This window comes from Haliotis rufescens, unplaced genomic scaffold (assembly GCF_023055435.1).
Source record: "Haliotis rufescens isolate VD_foot unplaced genomic scaffold, xgHalRufe1.0.p SCAF_1, whole genome shotgun sequence".
In the NCBI taxonomy this organism is placed as follows: domain Eukaryota; kingdom Metazoa; phylum Mollusca; class Gastropoda; order Lepetellida; family Haliotidae; genus Haliotis; species Haliotis rufescens.
The window spans coordinates 39,179,846-39,201,211 of NW_025963779.1; the positions used below are offsets into that span (position 1 = coordinate 39,179,846).

The window sequence follows — 21,366 nt, forward strand, 5'->3', positions numbered from 1 at the left end:
TGTGAGTGGAGTACTGTTGTTTCGATAACAAAATGGGATGACACGGCTATGTTTAGCTATGATGGTGAATGGGTCAGGGGTATTTATCAGATTAGAATGGAACTATGATACACTGGATAATCGAGGGTGAGACGTTTACTTCTTAGATGAAACTCATAAGTATGGACTCTGGCAAACCAAGTATCATAATCAAGGTCGATCTAGAATTAGTTAGCTAATCCTGACACGGCTAAAGAACGTAACCGGAAGGGGTGAAATAACGGTGTCCTTGACCTGTGGGCTACTCGTGGCCCTTCACGGGTATAGTGAATAAGCCAAGAATTACAATCAAGACGAGTCTGGGATTCGCACCCAGGTCCATGGGTTTCGTTGCCTCTAACTGCTTTGATAGATGTAACGGAAAAATGTAACTGCTTCATACAAATTTAAAGAAAAATATATTTATTCTGAAACAGAGACTAAATACCGATCGCAATTTGCACGTGCATCTTCATTGGATGGTTGCCTCTTCAGATAGGAGACAAGACTGGGACATTATACTGTTCACAGATGAGTCCAGGTTTCATCTGGAGAGCTCTGGAGGTCGTTCAAGGGTCTACAGGCGACCAGGAGAACGTTAAATACCGACGCATGGTCTTCAGTTTGGGGGTGGAAGTGTAATGGTATTGGGTGGCATTACAACTCATGGGAGAGCGCAAATACATGGACGTAACGGCGCGTTGCATCAGGATAATGCCCACCCACATATTGCACGTGCCTTTTTGAGGCAACATTGCTGTACTGCCATGTCCGGCAGTTTCTTCAGATCTCTCCCCCATAGAATATATCTGGGATGAGATAGACAGGACCAGAACCAGCCAGTACGGCCAACTCAGTCGGGCCAACATTTGGAACAACATCCCCTAGACTGTTTTCAAGCATCTGGTGACTTCAGTGCGCCGCCGCTGCCTCGCCTGTACAAATGCAAATGGCGATCATACCTGATATTGACATTGTTAACTAAGTTGTTACACCACCCCTCATTGGGGGCTTGTCGCCAGGTATGGTTTTTGTCAATGAATTTGTTATGATGGCCATTTATTAGGCTGTTATTTTCAACATTTACATCACTTTATATGAAGCACAGTTACTTTTTTCGTCAGTATATAAACTAATGAAAAGTGTGGTATTTATTTGGGTTGGCTATTATTTTATTCATCATGCATTATTTCCTTATTTGCTTTTGAATAAAAGGACAGGTGGCGGTGATGCATTATCCTTGTAAAGGCAGAAACAAGCCCAATAAGGAAAACTTTGCTGTTATATATTCAATTGTTCAACTTGCAATAGAAGCCGCACAAAGGAAATTCATATCCTCTGTCATAGAAATATATTTGTGTTAAAAGCGAAAATATCGATAAGAACTGTCAATAGAAATCAGGTAATTAAACAAATGAAGATACATGTACTGTTTACAGCCTACACCTCGGATATATGCTGCGTATCAGCCAGTTATCCTAGATAACCAACTGCCACCTCGGGTACATGCTGCGTATTAACTAATTATCCTAGATAACCAACTGCCACCTCGGGTACATGCTGCGTATCAGCTAATTATCATAGATAAACTCCAGGCAACCAACTGCCAGCTCCTGTACATACTGCGTATCAGGTAATTATCCCAGATAAACTCCAGGCAACCAACTGCCACCTCGGGTATATACTGCTCATCAGCTAATTATCCTAGATAAACTCCAGGCAACCAACTGCCACCTCGGGTACATACTGCTCATCAGGTAATTATCCTAGATAAACTCCAGGCAACCAACTGCCACCTCAGGTACATGCTGCGTATCAGATAATTATCCTAGATAAACTCCAGGCAACCAACTGCCACCTTGGGTACATACTGTTTTTAAGATATTATCCCAGATAAATCCCAGGCAACCAACTGCCACCTCGGGTACATGCTGCCAACTTAACACTATTTGCTCCAACATTCCTATTACTAAAATCTCAAATTCACCATAATTTTAAGATATCCATAACTGAATAATTGATATAGGAAAATGGAATTCAAATATTTCGATGTCACAATTTTTTTTTTTCCTATCATAAAAAAATAATTTTAAGATATAAAAAAACCCAGTTATTGACATCTAACTGTTTCAGTAACTGTTTCATGTAATTAATATTAGTGATATCAATACATATTATTGAAAGCACGCTATTGCCAAGCTTTCAACTTACCAAGTTACACTGAAGCCCTTTTTGTGAACTCAACGAGGACCTGACATGGCTCACGACTTTGCGTTAATCAGGAAGTGACCAACAGGCAAGTTTTGTTTTCTGTTTCAGAAAACAATATATATATATATACTCCTCACAAAAACGTAAGAAACAAGAATGATTTTGAAAATAATGCGTTTATAACACAAGTATAGCAATTTATGTAATGATGTAAGAGCAAAATAAATATTATGCGAACAAGTGACCAAACGTGGCAGAAAAATTCACTGTACATAAACTGGGATAGAATCGTCCAAATACCCTTGAAAACATCATGCAAAATGTGCCTGATGCACGTGCAACGAAACCCAGCACGTGCATTCAAATAGTTTAAATACCGGCAGTGGGGAGAAGTCAATGTCAGTACGATTTGAGACATGGTTAGACGCCCTTTCACTGACGTGGCCCGAGTCATGGGAATGGTACAGGGTGGTATGACAGCCGTTATAAATCAGTACAATGTTCATCGTAGCGTCATTTCAAGAGCGATATCCCGGTATCACCAAACTGGTCTGATGACAGAGATCACGCACCGGCCGTCAGAGGGTGACAACTCCGAGAGAGTACCGCTACCTGGCTACACTCGCCCGGAGAAGCCGGTTCACCGCAGCAAGTCTCTCCAGAAGTACCTTTAATGAGTGGCCGGGAACAGGGTGTCAACGCAGACAGTTCGGAACAGACTCCATGCTAAAGGTCAGTGGTCAACGCATACCATTGCCTGAACGCCATCGACAACAAGATGATTTGGTCAAATCAACATCGCAATTGGAGGGTCAACCATTGGCGAAATGTTAATTTCAAAGACGAGTCCAGATACTACCTAAACTTCAATGATGGTAGTTCACGTGTTTAGAGGAACAACATCGAACGATACGCTAACTGTACCATAGCAGAACACAATCGTTTTGGGGGTGGAAGCTTTATGATGAGGGGTGGCATCCAGGGTGGCATCTTGTGGTTATCAGACGGGGTAACGTGACTGGCATACGTTAAAGAGATGTTACCATGCCACCTGTCATCGTTCCTCTGGCACAACAAGCTGGTCCTAACTTCATCTTCACGGATGATAGCACCCGTCCTCATCGAGCAAGAGTCGTTACTGTTGTCCTCCAGGCAAGCAATATTACACACGTGGAGTGGCCAGCGAATTTCCGGAACTCAATCCGATTGAGCATGCTTGGGACATCCTTGGGACATCCTTGGGAGGCGTGTTTATAGTCGTCATGTTCAGCCCCAGAGTCTAGATCAACTTGAGCAGGCTCAATGTAAAATGACAAAATGTTCCTCAGCAGCAACTTGATCGTCACATTTGGTCCATGCCAAGACGTGGGCAAACCTGTAGTCGTGCCAACGGTGGGCATACACGTCACTGAATCTTGTATGGCCATCTACAGCGACTGGAAGTTGTGAAATCATTAAGGTGGATTATCCGAATCGTGCAGAAAACACATTTTGCACGATTTGTCAAGGGTGTGTGTTTCCACGTTCTAACTCTGTTATTGTTCAATGAATCTTTCTGTCACTTTTGGTTATTGTGCGCATAGCTTTTATTTTGCTTTTCCATAATTTAATAACTGGACAACTGTGTTACTAAAAATATTATCCTGAAAATAATTCTTGTTGCTTAACCTTTTGTGAGGAGTATATATAGTTTGCCCTGCATTTCATTCTGTACTAATTTTATACCCACTCGAAACTAGCATGTTGTTATGCATACTATATATTGTTCGTGATATGTGTCGATGATATTATTGTTGACAAAGGAATAGCATTGGTATTTTAGCACAGTTACAAGTTCGTTGTTTCAGTGAAGCGGCACATATCTACATCACATTCAGTTCTACTGGCTGGCCTTTCTGCACACGGACCATCTCTCTTACCTGTCTGGGACCACGGCTGGAAAGGCGGTTCCTCGTGAAATCAAATCCCCTTTATACACACGGACTAACATCAGACTGACTATCTCTCTTACCTGCCTACCATGGCTGAAAAATGTAGTGTTACATGGCCCTGTGGTAGCGAAGAAATATGAGCGGTAATGATGCCTCCTACCGACGAAGGACTCAAGGCTACCCCTTTTTTTTTGTCTCACGTCATCATGAGCCATCATATTTTTAGTAAATTTAATATGACGAACAGCAATTTGATCAGTTGTTCTGTGGCGAAAGCTGATCCAAAAATTATCGGACATAGGCGTGGCTGACGGACGCAACTCCTCACAGCGAACTGCACCCCGTATCCTGAACGGTGCAACTATCTAAAAAAATGCCAACAATTTATATAATTGAACTGAGTTTATTAAAGCACGTCTAAATAACGACATGGTGCAGTCAATCAGCAAGATGAGGGGCACTTCATCGCTGTTGGGGGCACACGAGTCATTCAGGTGTTCAAAATATTCACGACACTGTCAAAGTGGAACTCACCCCATGGAGACGGGCGTTGTTTAAAGATGATGGTGTCCAGCATAGGTACAATGTAACAATGTGGTGACACTGACGCCGTTACGCCTCGTTACACTGACACAGTTAGCTTAGCTTTCATATTCATGACAGTTTCCTTTGCGGTTCAATATAAATAATAAATTCATCAAGTTTGTTCGTCAGTCATTTTTGCACTCATGAAGACCGAAGCTGACATATAAATGCAATATAAATGCAATTTCTGATCATGAAAAGGCATGTGATAGTATATCTAAGTGGTATGTGATGTGTCTTCACGCGTTTGTCAACCTGGAACGGTTACCTATAAGCATGTCAACAACGCAAGAGGTGGTTATATACAAACATTAACTACCATCTACTGAGTGAGTATATGCAGTGACTATAAATGTATACAGTACTGGAGAAAGACAACATCAGTTTCATCGGAAAGCATAAACAATTACTACATCGTATCTTACAATTTGGATGAACTTTTAGACATCGGTATGGCCATCAGTGCGTTATTGGGATTATTTTCATGTTTCTTGCGGATTTGTGAAAACGCGCCTTGAATAAACCAGTATAGAATAGAATCGGTAAGAATGCTACAAGGATGTAGTTGCTATTCTGGGCGCTACAAGGATGTGGTGGCTGCTCTGGATACTACAAGGATGTGGTTTCTCCTCTGGACGCTAAACGGATGTGGTTGGTGTTCTGGACGCTACAAGGATGTGGTTGCTGTTGTGGACGCTACAAGGATGTGGTTGCTGTTCTGGACGCTACAAGGATGTGGTTGCTATACTAGAGACGCTACAGAGATGTGGTTGCTGTTCTGGACGCTACAAGGATGTGTTTTCTCCTCTGGACGCTTAAACGATGTGCGGTTGCTGTTCTGAACCCTACATCGATGTGGTTGCTGTTCTGGATGCTACAAGGATGTGGTGGCTGCTCTGGGCGCTATAAGGATGTGGTTGCTGTTCTGGACGCTACAAGGATGTGGTGGCTGTTCTGGACGCTACAAAGATGTGGTGGCTGTTCTGGACGCTACAAGGATGTGGTGGCTGTTCTGGACGCTACAAGGATGTGGTTGCTGTTCTGGATGCTACAAGGATGTGGTGGCTGCTCTGGGCGCTATAAGGATGTGGTTGCTGTTCTGGATGCTACAAGGATGTGGTGGCTGCTCTGGGCGCTACAAGGATGTGGTGGCTGCTCTGGGCGCTACAAGGATGTGGTTGCTGTTCTGGATGCTACAAGGATGTGGTGGCTGCTCTGGGCGCTATAAGGATGTGGTGGCTGTTCTGGACGCTACAAAGATGTGGTGGCTGTTCTGGACGCTACAAGGATGTGGTGGCTGCTCTGGGCGCTACAAGGATGTGGTGGCTGCTCTGGGCGCTACAAGGATGTGGTGGCTGCTCTGGACGCTATAAGGATGTGGTGGCTGTTCTGGACGCTACAAGGATGTGGTGGCTGCTCTGGGCGCTACAAGGATGTGGTGGCTGCTCTGGACGCTATAAGGATGTGGTGGCTGTTCTGGACGCTACAAAGATGTGGTGGCTGCTCTGGGCGCTATAAGGATGTGGTGGCTGCTCTGGACGCTATAAGGATGTGGCTGCTGTTCTGGATGCTACAAAGATGTGGTGGCTGCTCTGGGCGCTACAAGGATGTGGTTTCTGTTCTGGACGCTACAAAGATGTGGTGGCTGCTCTGGGCGCTACATGGATGTGGTGGCTGTTCTGGACGCTACAAGGATGTGGTGGCTGTTCTGGACGCTACAAGGATGTGGCTGCTGTTCTGGATGCTACAAGGATGTGATGGCTGCTCTGGGCGCTACAAGGATGTGGTGGCTGTTCTGGACGCTACAAAGATGTGGTGGCTGCTCTGGGCGCTACAAAGATGTGGTGGCTGTTCTGGACGCTACAAAGATGTGGTGGCTGTTCTGGACGCTACAAGGATGTGGTGGCTGCTCTGGGCGCTACAAAGATGTGGTGGCTGCTCTGGACGCTACAAGGATGTGGTGGCTGCTCTGGACGCTATAAGGATGTGGTTGCTGTTCTTGATGCTACAAAGATGTGGTGGCTGCTCTGGGCGCTACAAAGATGTGGTGGCTGCTCTGGGCGCTATAAGGATGTGGTGGCTGTTCTGGACGCTATAAGGATGTGGCTGCTGTTCTGGATGCTACAAGGATGTGGTGGCTGCTCTGGGCGCTACAAGGATGTGGTTTCTGTTCTGGACGCTACAAAGATGTGGTGGCTGCTCTGGGCGCTACAAGGATGTGGTTGCTGTTCTGGACGCTACAAAGATGTGGTGGCTGCTCTGGGCGCTACAAAGATGTGGCCGCTGTTCTGGACGCTACAAAGATGTGGTTGCTGTTCTGGACGCTACAAGGATGTAGTTACTGTTTTGGGCGCTACATGGATGTGGTTTCTGTTCTGGAATCGGATGTAGCCTCAGCCCGGGTCTTGGAATTCTGATTCCGGCACACACGACAAACAGACAGACATTCAGTGCGGAACTGCTTGGACGTGAAGCTGTAAATGACAGGGTTGGCGATACAGTTGACATGAGGGAGGTACACTCCGAAGTCAAACAAAGTGAGTGTAATCTCCGAGAGTTTTGGAGGGTCAGGGAATAAACTAAAGATCGTGGATATTATCATTAGAGGAAACACGGATAGCAAAAAAACGATTGTTAGCATGAGAAACACTTTGGTTGTTTTCTTCACGTGATTGGCTTTTTGAAAGTTACTTCGATTTCCATTGGCTCTCATCTTTTTGTATAAGGTATTTCCTATTAGGGAGTAGACTACGATGAGAAAGACTGCGATTCCTACAAACTCGGCGTCCACAAGCACAGCATATACTACGGAATCTCCTTTCTGTTTTATGTGAGCTTCGTAGTCACAGGTTGGCACACTGTAGGTTTTTTTACCAACTAAAGTCGGACTCTTAGACACTCCAACGATAAATATGATCGGAAGACTTAGACAAAATGCCAGACAAATTCCAGATAGGCACAGCTTCCTCGCCAGGGCCTTTGTTATTTGTTTACCGTGTGGATGACACACTTTCCTGTAGCGCTGGAAGGCGATGATTGAAAACAGAATGCCTGACAACAAGGTGTTAAAGTGATTCATGAATATAAGGAACTTGCACATCCGCATTCCGTCCAAGGAGGTGGAGAAATATCGGAACACAAACGACCCAGGGAGTGATATCACAATAGTTGTCATGTCAACAGTTGCAAGTATTTGAACAAAGAACCCAAATATTGTTTCCTTCATTCGATAATGATATATGTAAAGTATCAATGTGTTTCCCGGCAAGCCACAGATGATAAGAACAGTGAAGTACAGCAGTACTGGCCAATGGATGTAGTGACCGACGGGCTCCGTGTTGATATCAGGGGTAGTTTGGTTGTTCATCGTAACAGCTTTCATCCACACCTCTGCAAAATAGTATTCATCTGTCAGTAAGTAAATATACTATGAATATGTCTATACTTACATAATTCATGCATAGCCGTATTCAAACTTGTGTCATTGTTCGTTGTTAGTTTTTCAATCTCACTTGTAACAATGAGATCGCCAGAAAATGAAACAAAACTCGATTATCCAGTTTATCATAGATCCATCGTATTATCACAGAATGGAGACTGATCAACCACATCAGCGAGTTTAACCTTCCGATCATATTTCGTCTCTGAGTTGATTGGGGCCTATTTTATACTGGTATCCTCAATGACTGACAATGTCTACACAAACATCGGCATACTTACATGTACAGGAGACGAGTCTGTGATCACACTAGAAGTCCAATACGCGTTTCAGCTATACTGTTCGCATCTATCTTTGTGTAGTGACAGAAACAATACTTCCCTCTCTGTAGATTTGATTGCACGCGGAACAACCACTAGCCAGCATGTGCCTTGCATGATTGGCCGTGTAGCTGACGTATTTTGCATCCTCAATTATCTGGTATAAATTGCCCGGCCAAACAAGGTACACATTCATATCCGTCCTTCCGTCCATCCGTCACGTTTTGTTTCCGGAGCAGAACTAAAAAAACACGAGCGATGTCTTTACTAAACTTGGCACATAAGTAGGTCTAGTGGAAAACTGGTGCCTTTTGATAGTTTGGGAATTTTGAACAATATATTTTTCGAGTTTCCCTCGCAACGACTTTGACTTAGACTGAAAATCAAACTTGGCACGGATCTTGAAAAACATTCAATATTTCTTCACCAAACTTGGCATATAAATAGGTCTTATGAAAAACTGGTGCCTTTTGATAGTTTGGGATTTAAAAAAAAATAAATTTCGAGTTGTTTGCTTGTTTGTTGTTTAACGCCGCTCTCAGCAATATTCCAGCTATAGAACGGCGGTCTGTAAATAATCGAGTCTGGATCAGACAATCCAGTGAGTGACATCATGAGCATCGATCCATGCAATTGGGATCGATGTCATGCGTCAACCAAGTCAGCGAGCCTGACCACCCGATCCCGTTAGTCACCTCTAACGACAAGCATAGTCGCCTTTTACGGCAAGCATGGGTTGCTGAAGACTTTTGGCAGCGACTTTACCTTAGACTGAAAATGGCGGTATCAGAGCAGATCTAGAAAACCGTACCCTATATATAGGTCCAGTGGTGAAATAATGCGTTATGATAGTTTCTGAGGTTTTCCGAATGTTTGTTTGGCAAGGGCATAACTCGAAACCGTTTACACATTCTACAAAAACATCAACGCAGGGTTGTCCGAGATCTGTTACCATCATGAGATATATACCACTTGACAAAGGAACTTGGACAAGGTATATGGTGATTTGTTTTTTGTGAAAACACAATTTACAAGTGGCACCCGAACCAGCCTACTTCTTCGTAGTACATGGGTAACATGAACAGTGGCACCTGAATAGTCATGGTGATGGACTCAAGGTGACTCACTTGAATGTTCGATCACTTAATGCTCATTTCGAAGATGTGAAAAATGATAAGGTTGTCATTGTGGTTCATATTTTGTGTTTTACAGACACTCACCTCAATGATTATAGTGAAAGAGACCTGCCAGGATATCAAGTCTATCCAGGAGACACTACACATGGTATTGCTGTGTGTGTCAAGAACCGTGACCAGCTATGTGATGTAATGTCATCGCGCAGTATTGAATACATTTCCTTTTTGGTTGGCAAGTTCTGCATTGCCTGTGTGTATGTTCCTCCAAAAGGATCGTGGACACAGTTGTCACATTCACTTACTGATTTCATGCAGAAACTTCAGAATCTCTCCGAGCAGCATGAATGTGTATGTCCTAGCTACTGGGGATTTCAGCTGTGATATGAATGAAAAACTGAATCTTGAAGATTGTTTTGATCAGCGGAAAATGACTCAACTCATTCACTCTTCAACTCACTGTCTTGGAGCTACACTGGACTTGTTGTTTACTGATCATGCCGGTGCTGTAGCATTCCAGACTCCAGTCTACTACTCAGATCATCAGATGATTGGTGCTGTACTTCTCAGTACACCTCATGATAACCCCTGCTCTTAATGACCTCAAAGTGGAGTAAGAACTCCCCTCCTTCTCCGATTATTGTTTAATTACAGTTACATATTCCATCATAAACTGCAGATGGCAACAAAAAAAAACGATAACTTTTTTAGTGCTTGCAACTGGGCCATTTACAAAAATGTCCAGTGAACATAGTTCACAGGGGCTAATGCCTTGCAGACAACAGACATGTCATATTGGAGGGGGATATGAGTATTTCATTCTTGTTAATGAAAGATGTTGAAATTTGCCTTCTTGTTATTGTACAGTTTTCTGTAGAGGGGAAATCTCCGTGTAACTCTCCATGCCTTAAAAATGATGGAGCCGAGGCCCATTCTTTTTTAGAAATGGTAGTTGCTCTGATATTCCCCTTCCAAAACACCCCCTACCTTTACACTTTGAAAACATACTCTCTAGTGGAAAATATTTAAAAAATAAACCACACAATGTACCCGTATGGGGAATCGAACCACGTGTCTTCAGCGTGACAAGCGAACGCTTTAACCACCTGGTTACCCCACTGCCCATCTGTTCGATTTTGTAGGGTGTGCTTAGCTTAATTGCATTAGTGATTGTGAGTTCCCCCATAGGTGCACATACTTTGGCGTCTATGTGCACATGCATCATGTGGTGTTCATGCATGATGTGAAATTCCATTGTTATTAGATGTTTTGTTCAGATGGAATGCCACGGTTTGTAAATGTCCACATCAATGACAGCTACATTCAAATAATTTGTTCCCTTCTTTTTTGTCAGTAGTATATCACGTATATACAAAACATCACACTAACATCTTCCTGCAGAGTTTTATGTCAATAAACACACAAATTGTGAGCATACAAATAACAAGTTGGACGTAAAGACCATGCATATGTGGACATAGGCACAGATACCTTCTACCAGCAACTTGAAACCTCTCAAAAGCAACCTTACAAAACTTTGGTAACATCACTAAAGGCACTATATCAAGAGTGTAAGTATTGAGACTTGGACAGTATGAGAGATCAATATAGCGTCAAATATTTCTAGAATCAAATATACATAGTCACAGAGACACTAACTTAAGTTATTCAAAAAACATTAAGCAATCCAAGATCCAAGTTTTGTTGAAGGCAGTGACTTACTCGAATCTAAGTCAAACAAGTGCTGTGATTTGAGTACATCTCATGCAGGTAACACGTGTAGTAAATCCAAAAATGTTAAGTGTTCAATCAAATGTTTCCATTCTGTTTTGCTATCAAACCAGATGAGGCAATAACAGCATGTACAGCAAAATCAATAACAGTTTCTTCTGAAGACATCTCCCCAAACACTTGACTGGGGGACGCAGGTTCTACACTCTCTTGGTCCATCTGAATACAACCAGCATCTTCTTTGGAATTCTTTGCTACAGATGGAACATGGGAATGAATCAGTTTTTGATGGATACTGTTGTCCTTCTCAGCTCCAGGACCATATGTCACAGTGTCAGCACTGCCTAGATTGGAAACAGAACAGTCTGGTATGCACTCAAGTGATGCAGTATCTGAGTTACAGCCATCATCATAATCAAGCCCACATTCTTCATCTGCATCCTGAGCAGAACCAAGTGAAGATGAGGTCTCGGGTGTTGTGTGTGGGTGCACGGCAGAATTCTGGTATGATGTGTCATCAAATTGTCTCTCAATTGTTGGAGTAGTTCTGGACTGTTCAATATTCCTAGCAAAGACAAGTTCAGAGGCTTGAGTTAGTTGATTGATAACAGGTTCCAGTCTATCATGCAAATTCTGAATAGGCTGTTGATTTCTGACAGATAGACCTTGATCTCTGATAGCTAGAAGAACACCTTCATTTTCAAAATCTGCTCTTCTTACATGGATGTTTGGTGGATCTGGAGCTATGACCATTTCTTCAATAGTTCTGTTAATGGCATTATCAACAATAGCCTTAGCTGTGTGTTGATCTTGCCAATGTTCAAGATGACCAGCACCTTGATCAGGTATGTCAGGAACATTTGGTGGATTGAAAAGCTGGGCCTGTCTCTGCACATTACACATTTGGCAATGAACATTGTTACAAATACAGGTGTTTCTACACTGAGGACTTCCTCTAGGCTCTAGACACTGTACTGACTGACCTTGAGATTCTCCTGTAGAAGGCTCCTCTACAGCAGCCTCACTGATGATACGGTGTCCTGAGATAGATCCAGAAGAGGTAGATGGTTGTATATCTAGACTTCCTAAATTTAAACTGGCATCTACTGTTGAGCATGCACCAGTTACTGCCCCTGGTACTGATGGAGCAGGTGTTGAAAGGCGGTTGGAACGTGACTCTGCATTATGCTGTAAACACAACTTCATTGTTTGAATGTCTACCTTAGTCTTGATCACTGACAGCACCAGGTTGGATGCATCTGTTATGTCATCATCTGAGACATCAGTGGTATCAGTGCTGCCACTACCATTGGGATATGACATAGAAGAATCTCCATGGTCAGATTGTTGAGCAATCATTGAGGAACTATGGTATAGCCCTGACAGAGAAGTCCTCTCACACTCTTGATTACCCATATCATGACCAGCAGACACTGTTTTATCATTAGCGCAGGGTATCATGATCTCATCTGATTCAGTTTGTTGATGTTTAAGTGGCTCTAAACAGCTTCTTGTGCCAGAACAGTTTTCCACACAGACCAGACCACCATTTGTGACTTGGGCTCCCCTTTGACATTTCTCACCACTTGGCATTCCTTGTGCATGACTGGAACGGTTAACCCCCTCAACTATGTCACAATATCTGGCCTTTTTCAAAGGAGGTTCAGCTTCTGAAATATTTATATTCATGGAAGATCCATCCCCAATGGGGCCTGTACTCCCTTCTTGTCTGCCACTGATATGGCCTTTGGAGCTCCTTGTGGAACTGGCCTGCACAACATTGGGCAAATCCTGGGCCAAGATGCCTCCTTGTGATGTGGGTACATTTTCCATCATTCCCTTCAGACTTGGACACAGAAAACACCTACGTCTTCCATGTAACTGCCCCTGCAAAATAGTTAATAAAACTAGTTCTCCATCACAATCAGTGCAAAAACTCTTATAGTATTTTAAGAGTGTCATGAATTTATTACACATTTAAAGTTTAATGTCATGTCCAAGAAAATTGCACTTATACAGCAACGTGTGTGCAAGTTTGTGTATGACACACTTAAATCCACTTTAATGTTGCCAGTCCACTGAGATACCATGCCACATTTTAACATGGATACCCCACTCAGACACAGTATACTGAATCCAAGTTGACCAGTCCTTGTTTTATCTCTTTAATGCAGAGCACAGGTAGGGTAACAACAAGCACCATTTTTTAACATTTTTTGGTATGTCACGGCCAGAGAACAAACCACTGCCCTTATGCACTCCGGGCAGCCATTCTGCCCACTGGACCTGGGAGGCAGTCCATCAGTTATGAAAAGTGCATTGGTGTTTGGATTACCTCCGGTACCTGCCCAGCAGAATAAGCTCCATCATTCATTTCTTTCTGAACTTTTCAAATAATCCTTGACATTCCATGTATTACATCTCCACTGTATCATGATAAATATCCTGAACTCATTGCCACTGTCTCCATCTGACTTATCAGTAACTTTGCACAGACGTCTCAGACTCATGAACATAACTTGATTGGACGTCTTTTTTAGCTTTGCATACCTTGAATTGAACTCCAAAACGAAACTATGGTGGCAAATGGGTCTAGGGTATCTATCCTAATGGAAAAGGGGTAAAATACCCTGGATGAATGAGGATGCCTAATTGATGGATCAAACCTATTACGTACCCTTTTTTACCTTAACCTTGTAGCTCAGTCAAAAAAAAAGTTGAAACAATTTCCCTAAACATCTTGAATACATGGTGTATATTATGAGTGGCCATTCAGTCAAAATATACAAATTTGAAATAAAGGACAAAAGTACGCAATAACAGTCAAATTTTATGAATAAAGAATGAAAGTTGCATCTACACACATCAGTGAGTGACATTCTTCATGGCAACCTTCAGCTTGGAAATGTGTTGACTGGTGAAGTTATCGGTATTAAATGATGATTAAATCATATTATATATCTATATATTTAATACAATCTCAACAGTACTATCAAAATAATATTTTTATTCAAAATTTCTAAGGGACGGGACTCTGCATAGCAAACTATGCTTCCTTAGACGGCCTGTGCCCCTGCATCGTTATTAAATTACATATTGATACTTACATGACTGGCCAGGGCTTCACAGGAATCCTGTGTTTGGACATAGCTTTCAACCGAAATACTCAAAATCATATTTTATCCGTCATGACTAGTTTTATGCATCAGTACTTGTTTTATCCATCAGTATTAGTTTTATACATCAGTACTAGTTTTATCCCTCAATACAAATTTAATTCATCAGTAATAGTATACACCATGTAGGTATGGTCCATATAATAAGACTCCAAAGTACAAAACTATGATGCTGAGACTCATTCGGAGTAGTGGCCTCAAAAGTATTCGGCACAGACTGTACATGTCTCTCTAAATTGTGCTCATGATGACAACCAGTTTTTATATGCCAGACTAAACTTTTAGTGGCTCATGAAGAGGGCCAAGATTCCATGTTCATCATTGTTGCCATAGCACTTCTGGCAGCCACAGCAGTATATGAAGGTCAAAGGTTCAATGTGTGCCAAATATAACAATACACAGTCAGTGCCTGATATTTCAACGTATCATTGAAAAGTGCAACTTAATATGTATGTCTATATGCACCAACTGCATGTAAAAACATAATATATTTGTGTTTGACTAACCCTTACTTTTCCACACAACTCCGACCTCTGAACACACTCAATATCTCTAAGCTTGATGTAACATACTACATGACTGATCCCTGTGTTACGTGTAATTTGTCATGTTTTCTTGACGTCATCAAACTGGGTACTGCCAGATTATGTATGTATGTTCCTCTTATGTTTTACAGCTATATGTCATTACTCTATATAAAATCATGACACAGTCATCAGAGATTTGAGATTTTATTTATTTAGACTAGTTTATGCATCTATGTTTCAACATTTATAAATTGAGTGGACCATGTGCAACCTGATTTTGTCTGGTGCAACTAGGTTTTCATCTGAGCATGCACCTGGTGCATGTTAAATCAAGTTCCTTAAATGGATGCCTAACAGTAAAATATACTAATGAATTATTGAGCAGAGGGTATATTTGTTTCATATGAGATTTCATAATGATACATGCAGACATGGCAGGACATTGGGTGGGCACGTTTAAAATTAGAGCAGAATTCTGTGCTCACATTTTAGAAACACAATTACTCAGATAATATACATACAATCAAGCAAAAAACAACATTTTATATGTGATTCTGCACAGCACATACATGTAATTACTTAAAATGACATTTCATATTCATAAATGAAGAACAAAATGGGCAAACATTTTACAGATGGCTTCAATGACATCTATGTCTATAAATGAATATGAATTATGTGAACCTCCATGCACAGTGGCAACCCCTTAAGCCTGTCTGTGGGTTGAGAGGGGATGGCCAAAATGTACCGTAACAATCACTGGATGGACAGACAATGTATAATGTAAGGTGATCACCACAGAGTGTATGTAGGCAGGTGATCACCACAGAGCGTATGTAGGCAGGTGATCACCACAGAGCGTATGTAGGCAGGTGATCACCACAGACCGTATGTAGGCAGGTGATCACCACAGAGTGTATGTAGGCAGGTGATCACCACAGAGTGTATGTAGGCAGGTGATCACCACAGACCGTATGTAGGCAGGTGATCACCACAGAGTGTATGTAGGCAGGTGATCACCACAGAGTGTATGTAGGCAGGTGATCACCACAGAGTGTATGTAGGCAGGTGATCACCACAGAGTGTATGTAGGCAGGTGATCACCACAGAGTGTATGTAGGCAGGTGATCACCACAGACCATATGTAGGCAGGTGATCACCACAGAGTGTATGTAGGCAGGTGATCACCACAGACCGTATGTAGGCAGGTGATCACCACAGACCGTATGTAGGCAGGTGATTACCACAGACTGTATGTAGGCAGGTACATCACCACAGAGTGTATGTAGGCAGGTGATCACCACAGACTGTATGTAGGCAGGTGATCACCACAGACTGTATGTAGGCAGGTGATCACCACAGACCGTATGTAGGCAGGTGATCACCACAGACCGTATGTAGGCAGGTGATCACCACAGACCGTATGTAGGCAGGTACATCACCACAGAGTGTATGTAGGCAGGTGATCACCACAGACCATATGTAGGCAGGTGATCACCAAAGACCGTATGAAGGCAGGTGATCACCACAGAGAATATGTAGGCAGGTGATCACCACAGAGTGTATGTAGGCAGGTGATCACCACAGACTGTATGTAGGCAGGTGATCACCACAGAGCGTATGTAGGCAGGTGATCACCACAGAGTGTATGTAGGCAGGTGATCACCACAGACTGTATGTAGGCAGGTGATCACCACAGACCGTATGTAGGCAGGTGATCACCACAGACTGTATGTAGGCAGGTGATCACCACAGACCGTATGTAGGCAGGTGATCAACACAGAGTGTATGTAGGCAGATTATCACCACAGAGCGTATGTAGGCAGGTGATCACCACAGAGCGTATGTAGGCAGGTGATCACCACAGAGTGTATGTAGGCAGGTGATCACCACAGAGTGTATGTAGGCAGGTGATCACCACAGAGTGTATGTAGGCAGGTGATCACCACAGAGTGTATGTAGGCAGGTGATCACCACAGACAGTATGTAGGCAGGTGATCACCACAGAGTGTATGTAGGCAGGTGATCACCACAGAGTGTATGTAGGCAGGTGATCACCACAGAGTGTATGTAGGCAGGTGATCACCACAGAGCGTATGTAGGCAGGTGATCACCACAGACCGTATGTAGGCAGGTGATCACCACAGAGTGTATTTAGGCAGGTGATCACCACAGACTATATGTAGGCAGGTGATCACCACAGACCGTATGTAGGCAGGTGATCACCACAGAGTGTATGTAGGCAGGTGATCACCACAGAGCGTATGTAGGCAGGTGATCACCACAGAGTGTATGTAGGCAGGTGATCACCACAGACTGTATGTAGGCAGGTGATCACCACAGACTGTATGTTAATACTGCCTGTCTACTGTTAATACTGCATTTTTTACTTGAGACCCAAACAGTAAGATCCGCCACAGATCGGAATACTATCATTTGATGACCACACACCAAGATACTTATCATCAGCTCTTTTCTACAAAGTCGAGGAGTTAAGGCCACAAACAGCGTATCATCTCTTTTGAATCATTTTATAACCCCAGTAACACATCCAAGCATTATGTTTATCATGTTTATACTGTATAAATTCACTGTAAGATAATCAGCTGGCAAATTCAAAAAGCACATTTTTGTTGGATAGTTAAGTACAAACATGTATGATATGTTAAAGCTTTGTCGGTTTCATATGAGAGGATGCCTAGAGATGACACATATCATAATATAAGCTCAACTCAGTTGGGCTTATGATCAAGTTGAGCTTAAAATCTCATCAAATCAGATAAGAACAACCAGTGAACCTTAAAGACAATGTCTGCAAAGTTCTCACAAAGCATATTATACTTCACTTCATCTTCTCGAGGCAAGGGAGTTAAAAGTCCAGTTTCAACCCTTGCTGAACTACGCTGGAATGATGGAGTTACATTTTGGCTGGACAAATGAGTCAATGCATAGTCCAACCAAACTCACGTAAAAAAATCAAGATATCCAAATCTTTTCATGTTTTTTATTGAGGTACTCACATGATTTGATGCACTTTGCAAATTAAGGCCCATTTTATTACAATATAGATCTTGATCATCAATCAGATTGTGTTCACTGGGCGCCGCCATTTTGTTTGAAGCACATGCAAGTGATATGGGAGGTGGAATCTGATTGGTTAATAGGAGGGACATAGAAGGGACTCGTAATAGCCACTGGTGGTGCTACAATGGATTTCAGAAATTCCAGCCTAGTTCAGCAAGAGTGGAAACTGGACTTTTACAGTCAGTTAACTCCCTTGCCTCAAGAGGATGATTACACCTATCTGCCTATGTAATGAGATTATCACAGTAAAACTCTGACATCCATCTCACCCGACCATTACTATGCTATAGGGTAGGGCTGGGACGGTACACCAACTGTGCGATCCAATACGTATAATGATACCTTGCTTATGTTCTGATATGTATCATACTTGTATGTGCTCTAATCTGTCGTGCTTAAGCCATATTTTTCATACAGTGTGGCCAAATACCTGGCATACTTATGATTTACAGTTGGCAGTGTCAAGTATGGTGCAGTGGATGAAAATATTTGCTTTTTCACTCCTAATTTTCACTACTAATTTTCACTACTAGTTAGTGTTTGGTGTAACAGTTATTACAACAAACATTAAAAGCAAGTATTGATATTTTTTACTTAGTGTGCAACTGTGATCGATACTTGTATCGAGAAGTAAAAAATTGTGATCCACTGATGCATCGTTGTATCGTCCCACTACTACCAGTACCATAGGGTGTCTGGTGGTATATACAGATTTCAAAAGAAAAACACATTTTAGCTTCACAATGGAATTTCAATTTTTTATTCAATATTATTATCATAGAACTAGGCAGATCATTGTTCTTTAGTAAAGTGACCAATATCACGTCAAGACTTCCTTACCTTGATAGACATGATACTGAAATGTGATGACATGTATGAAAATGGTAACACATTAATAATATCAAACTGCTTACCATTACCATCAACCAGCACTCACTGATAGCCTTAGGTACTTAAACAATGGCTGACAGGCCCCTGCTGCTGCAGTGACCAGTGGAAGGTCAAGGGTAGACGAGGAGGTTTCAGTGGTCCAGGGCTGGGTCCTCCTACTTCTAACATAGGGGACATTGACATGGACTCAGGGTTATGGACTAGCCAACTAGTAGGTTCAACTTCAACTGCCAATCTGACATTGCTTTACATTTTACAACTACCAGTCAAAATAGAGATCACTGTGAATATATTTGATCCATGTAGGTTAAAGGGAGCATGTCATGGGCACCAGATTGTCGAGGATCCTGATGATTGAGAACTTCGACTTGGTTAAATATATCGACATACATTCAAATTTGTAGGATTATCTGAAAGGCATCAAGATGCAAGCAATTCCAGATTCCAAATGTTGGATTTGCAGAGTGTCAAGTAGAGTTTATTAGAGGTTGATCCATAACCCTTAAACTATGAAACAGCTTTTCTAAGCAAGTAACTATGCTGCTACATTAAACATCTTAAAGCTAACTCAAAACTGCTAAACTGTTAAGTGCAAACAAGTGCAACTTGTCAGAAAAGAAAAATCTGTAAAAATCGTGCAATGCACATTTCAGTGAAGTAATACTTGTTCATTACAGCCCATTACAATAAATATTCAAGGGAAAGATTTTGACCTCGGCTATATCTTCTTTTCCCCACTTCTGTCCATGGATTAAGAGTAAAGTTTTGGCCTAAAGTGGGGCAGTATAAGCGGAAGGGTCTTCATCCCCACTCCCATTCTGTGCATGAATTAATGAGGAGAATTTAGCAGGGATGTATTGTGGAGTTTAAACCAAGTGCCTTTGGCAGACAAATTGGTATGTTTTCAGTCTTTATTTTCTTAAATTTAGAGGCATTATAACACAGCATTCAATGCAACAATGTGAAACTAAATGAGTTAACTTACACCTTTTATAAGCTTTATTAGTCATGTTACTAATGAAATACTACTAGCAGTTGCAAAGCAAACAAATTTAATAACCTGAAATGGTAAATTTCATGTTTCAGTTTGGTAACTTTCACACATATTTGGTGTCAACAGTAGGCTGAATATGATCTCTAAGTTGCCCATAACTATGAAAATACCTTGGTAAATCCCAATATACTCCAGCTACTTCAGACATCTCTAGTGTGTCATGCTTTGATTCTTAATGCACTTTCCATGGAACATCTAGGGACCTCCCCCAAATCTGTAAATTATAACATTTCTGTTATGACAATGACCCCCTGATTTTTATGCTTAATGTTAAAAACTGACTATGATTAAAATGGTTCGAAAATGGTGGAAACTAATTTTCATTATTGTAGATCTATTTTCAGTATTAATGTGAGAAAACTTAGTTAAACAGTAACAAAATATAAGTGTCGTAATTGCGTTTCGTCTATGAATATGTCACAGGTACTCTTGCTACTAGGAAAACTAGCTACGCTTACATTTGTTAAACCCTGACCACGATATGTTTGTTTGTATGTCTGTTATAGCTTCATTCAGCAATATTCCAGCCAAACAACTAGACACTCCTGTGATTGATATTATGAGCAATGATCCACGCTATTGGGATACGATGACATACAATCAATCAAGTTACAGAGGCTGACCACTGATTATTTCTTGAACAATATGCAAGAAATTATGTCTTGTTAATTAACTGCAATTCCTTGTGCCATTATATTTCTTGAAAGATAAGAAAATACCCTAAGACCTACTAACAAAGATAGGCCCTTTGAATTGCGGCTTTAATAGAAGACAAAATAACATAAACTGCATTTTTACCTCAATAAAAACTACACTCTAGTCAACTAATAACTGATGGGATAATATTTTGGGTCCTTAACATACATTTTAGCGTCCTTTCGCATGAATGGCAATACTATTTCTAATTTTTAAGAAAACCAACACGTTCTGTCAATATTATGGCCGGTTTATAAGGATTTATAGAACAAATTTGAAGAATACATTTTGGAAAGCAGTGAAAACGTCAAATAATACAACTACGCATACTTACTCATAAAATTATAAAGTAAAATTAATCGTAACTGAGCGAGCAATATTTATATCTGTTGTACTGGGGCTTCGCTTCGCAGGTGCGCATCAAATCTCAGTTTCAGTATTAACCGTAATAATTTTCTTTATGAATTTATTCGATAGTTTTTTAAGTACAGTTATTGTCACAATATAGACAGGTAATTTGATATCGTGAAACGCATTCCTTGTTGAGAAAAATATACAAAAATTAACACA

The 21,366-nt window shown here is 41.6% G+C and overlaps 2 protein-coding genes across 5 annotated transcripts; both read right to left on the reverse strand.

Annotated features, from left to right (window-relative positions):
• Window positions 1-4,509: 4,509 nt before the first annotated feature.
• LOC124135752 (somatostatin receptor type 2-like) lies at window positions 4,510-8,594 on the reverse strand. Its single transcript, XM_046501280.2, has 2 exons — window positions 8,466-8,594; window positions 4,510-8,135 (listed from the first exon to the last, which is right to left on the reverse strand). The coding sequence occupies exon 2, from the start codon at window positions 8,125-8,127 to the stop codon at window positions 7,099-7,101; it is 1,029 nt and encodes a 342-aa protein (XP_046357236.1). The 5' UTR covers window positions 8,128-8,135; window positions 8,466-8,594; the 3' UTR covers window positions 4,510-7,098.
• A 2,435-nt stretch (window positions 8,595-11,029) lies between these two features.
• LOC124135753 lies at window positions 11,030-21,226 on the reverse strand. 4 transcript variants are annotated; one of them, XM_046501283.2, is made up of 3 exons: window positions 21,131-21,226; window positions 20,211-20,314; window positions 11,030-13,255 (listed from the first exon to the last, which is right to left on the reverse strand). In XM_046501283.2, the coding sequence occupies exon 3, from the start codon at window positions 13,202-13,204 to the stop codon at window positions 11,447-11,449; it is 1,758 nt and encodes a 585-aa protein (XP_046357239.1). In that variant the 5' UTR covers window positions 13,205-13,255; window positions 20,211-20,314; window positions 21,131-21,226; the 3' UTR covers window positions 11,030-11,446. The 4 variants fall into 4 exon arrangements, with proteins under 4 accessions (XP_046357239.1, XP_048252248.1, XP_046357237.1 ...); XM_048396291.1 differs by having other exon boundaries at window positions 19,070-20,314; XM_046501281.2 differs by lacking the exon at window positions 20,211-20,314 and adding an exon at window positions 19,070-19,207 and having other exon boundaries at window positions 21,131-21,218.
• Window positions 21,227-21,366: the final 140 nt, after the last annotated feature.

What these genes read in the sequence shown, in the direction of transcription:
- LOC124135752 (XM_046501280.2), bottom strand. Translation starts at nt 8,127, where the DNA reads ATGAAAGCTGTTACGATGAACAACCAAACTACCCCTGATATCAACACG.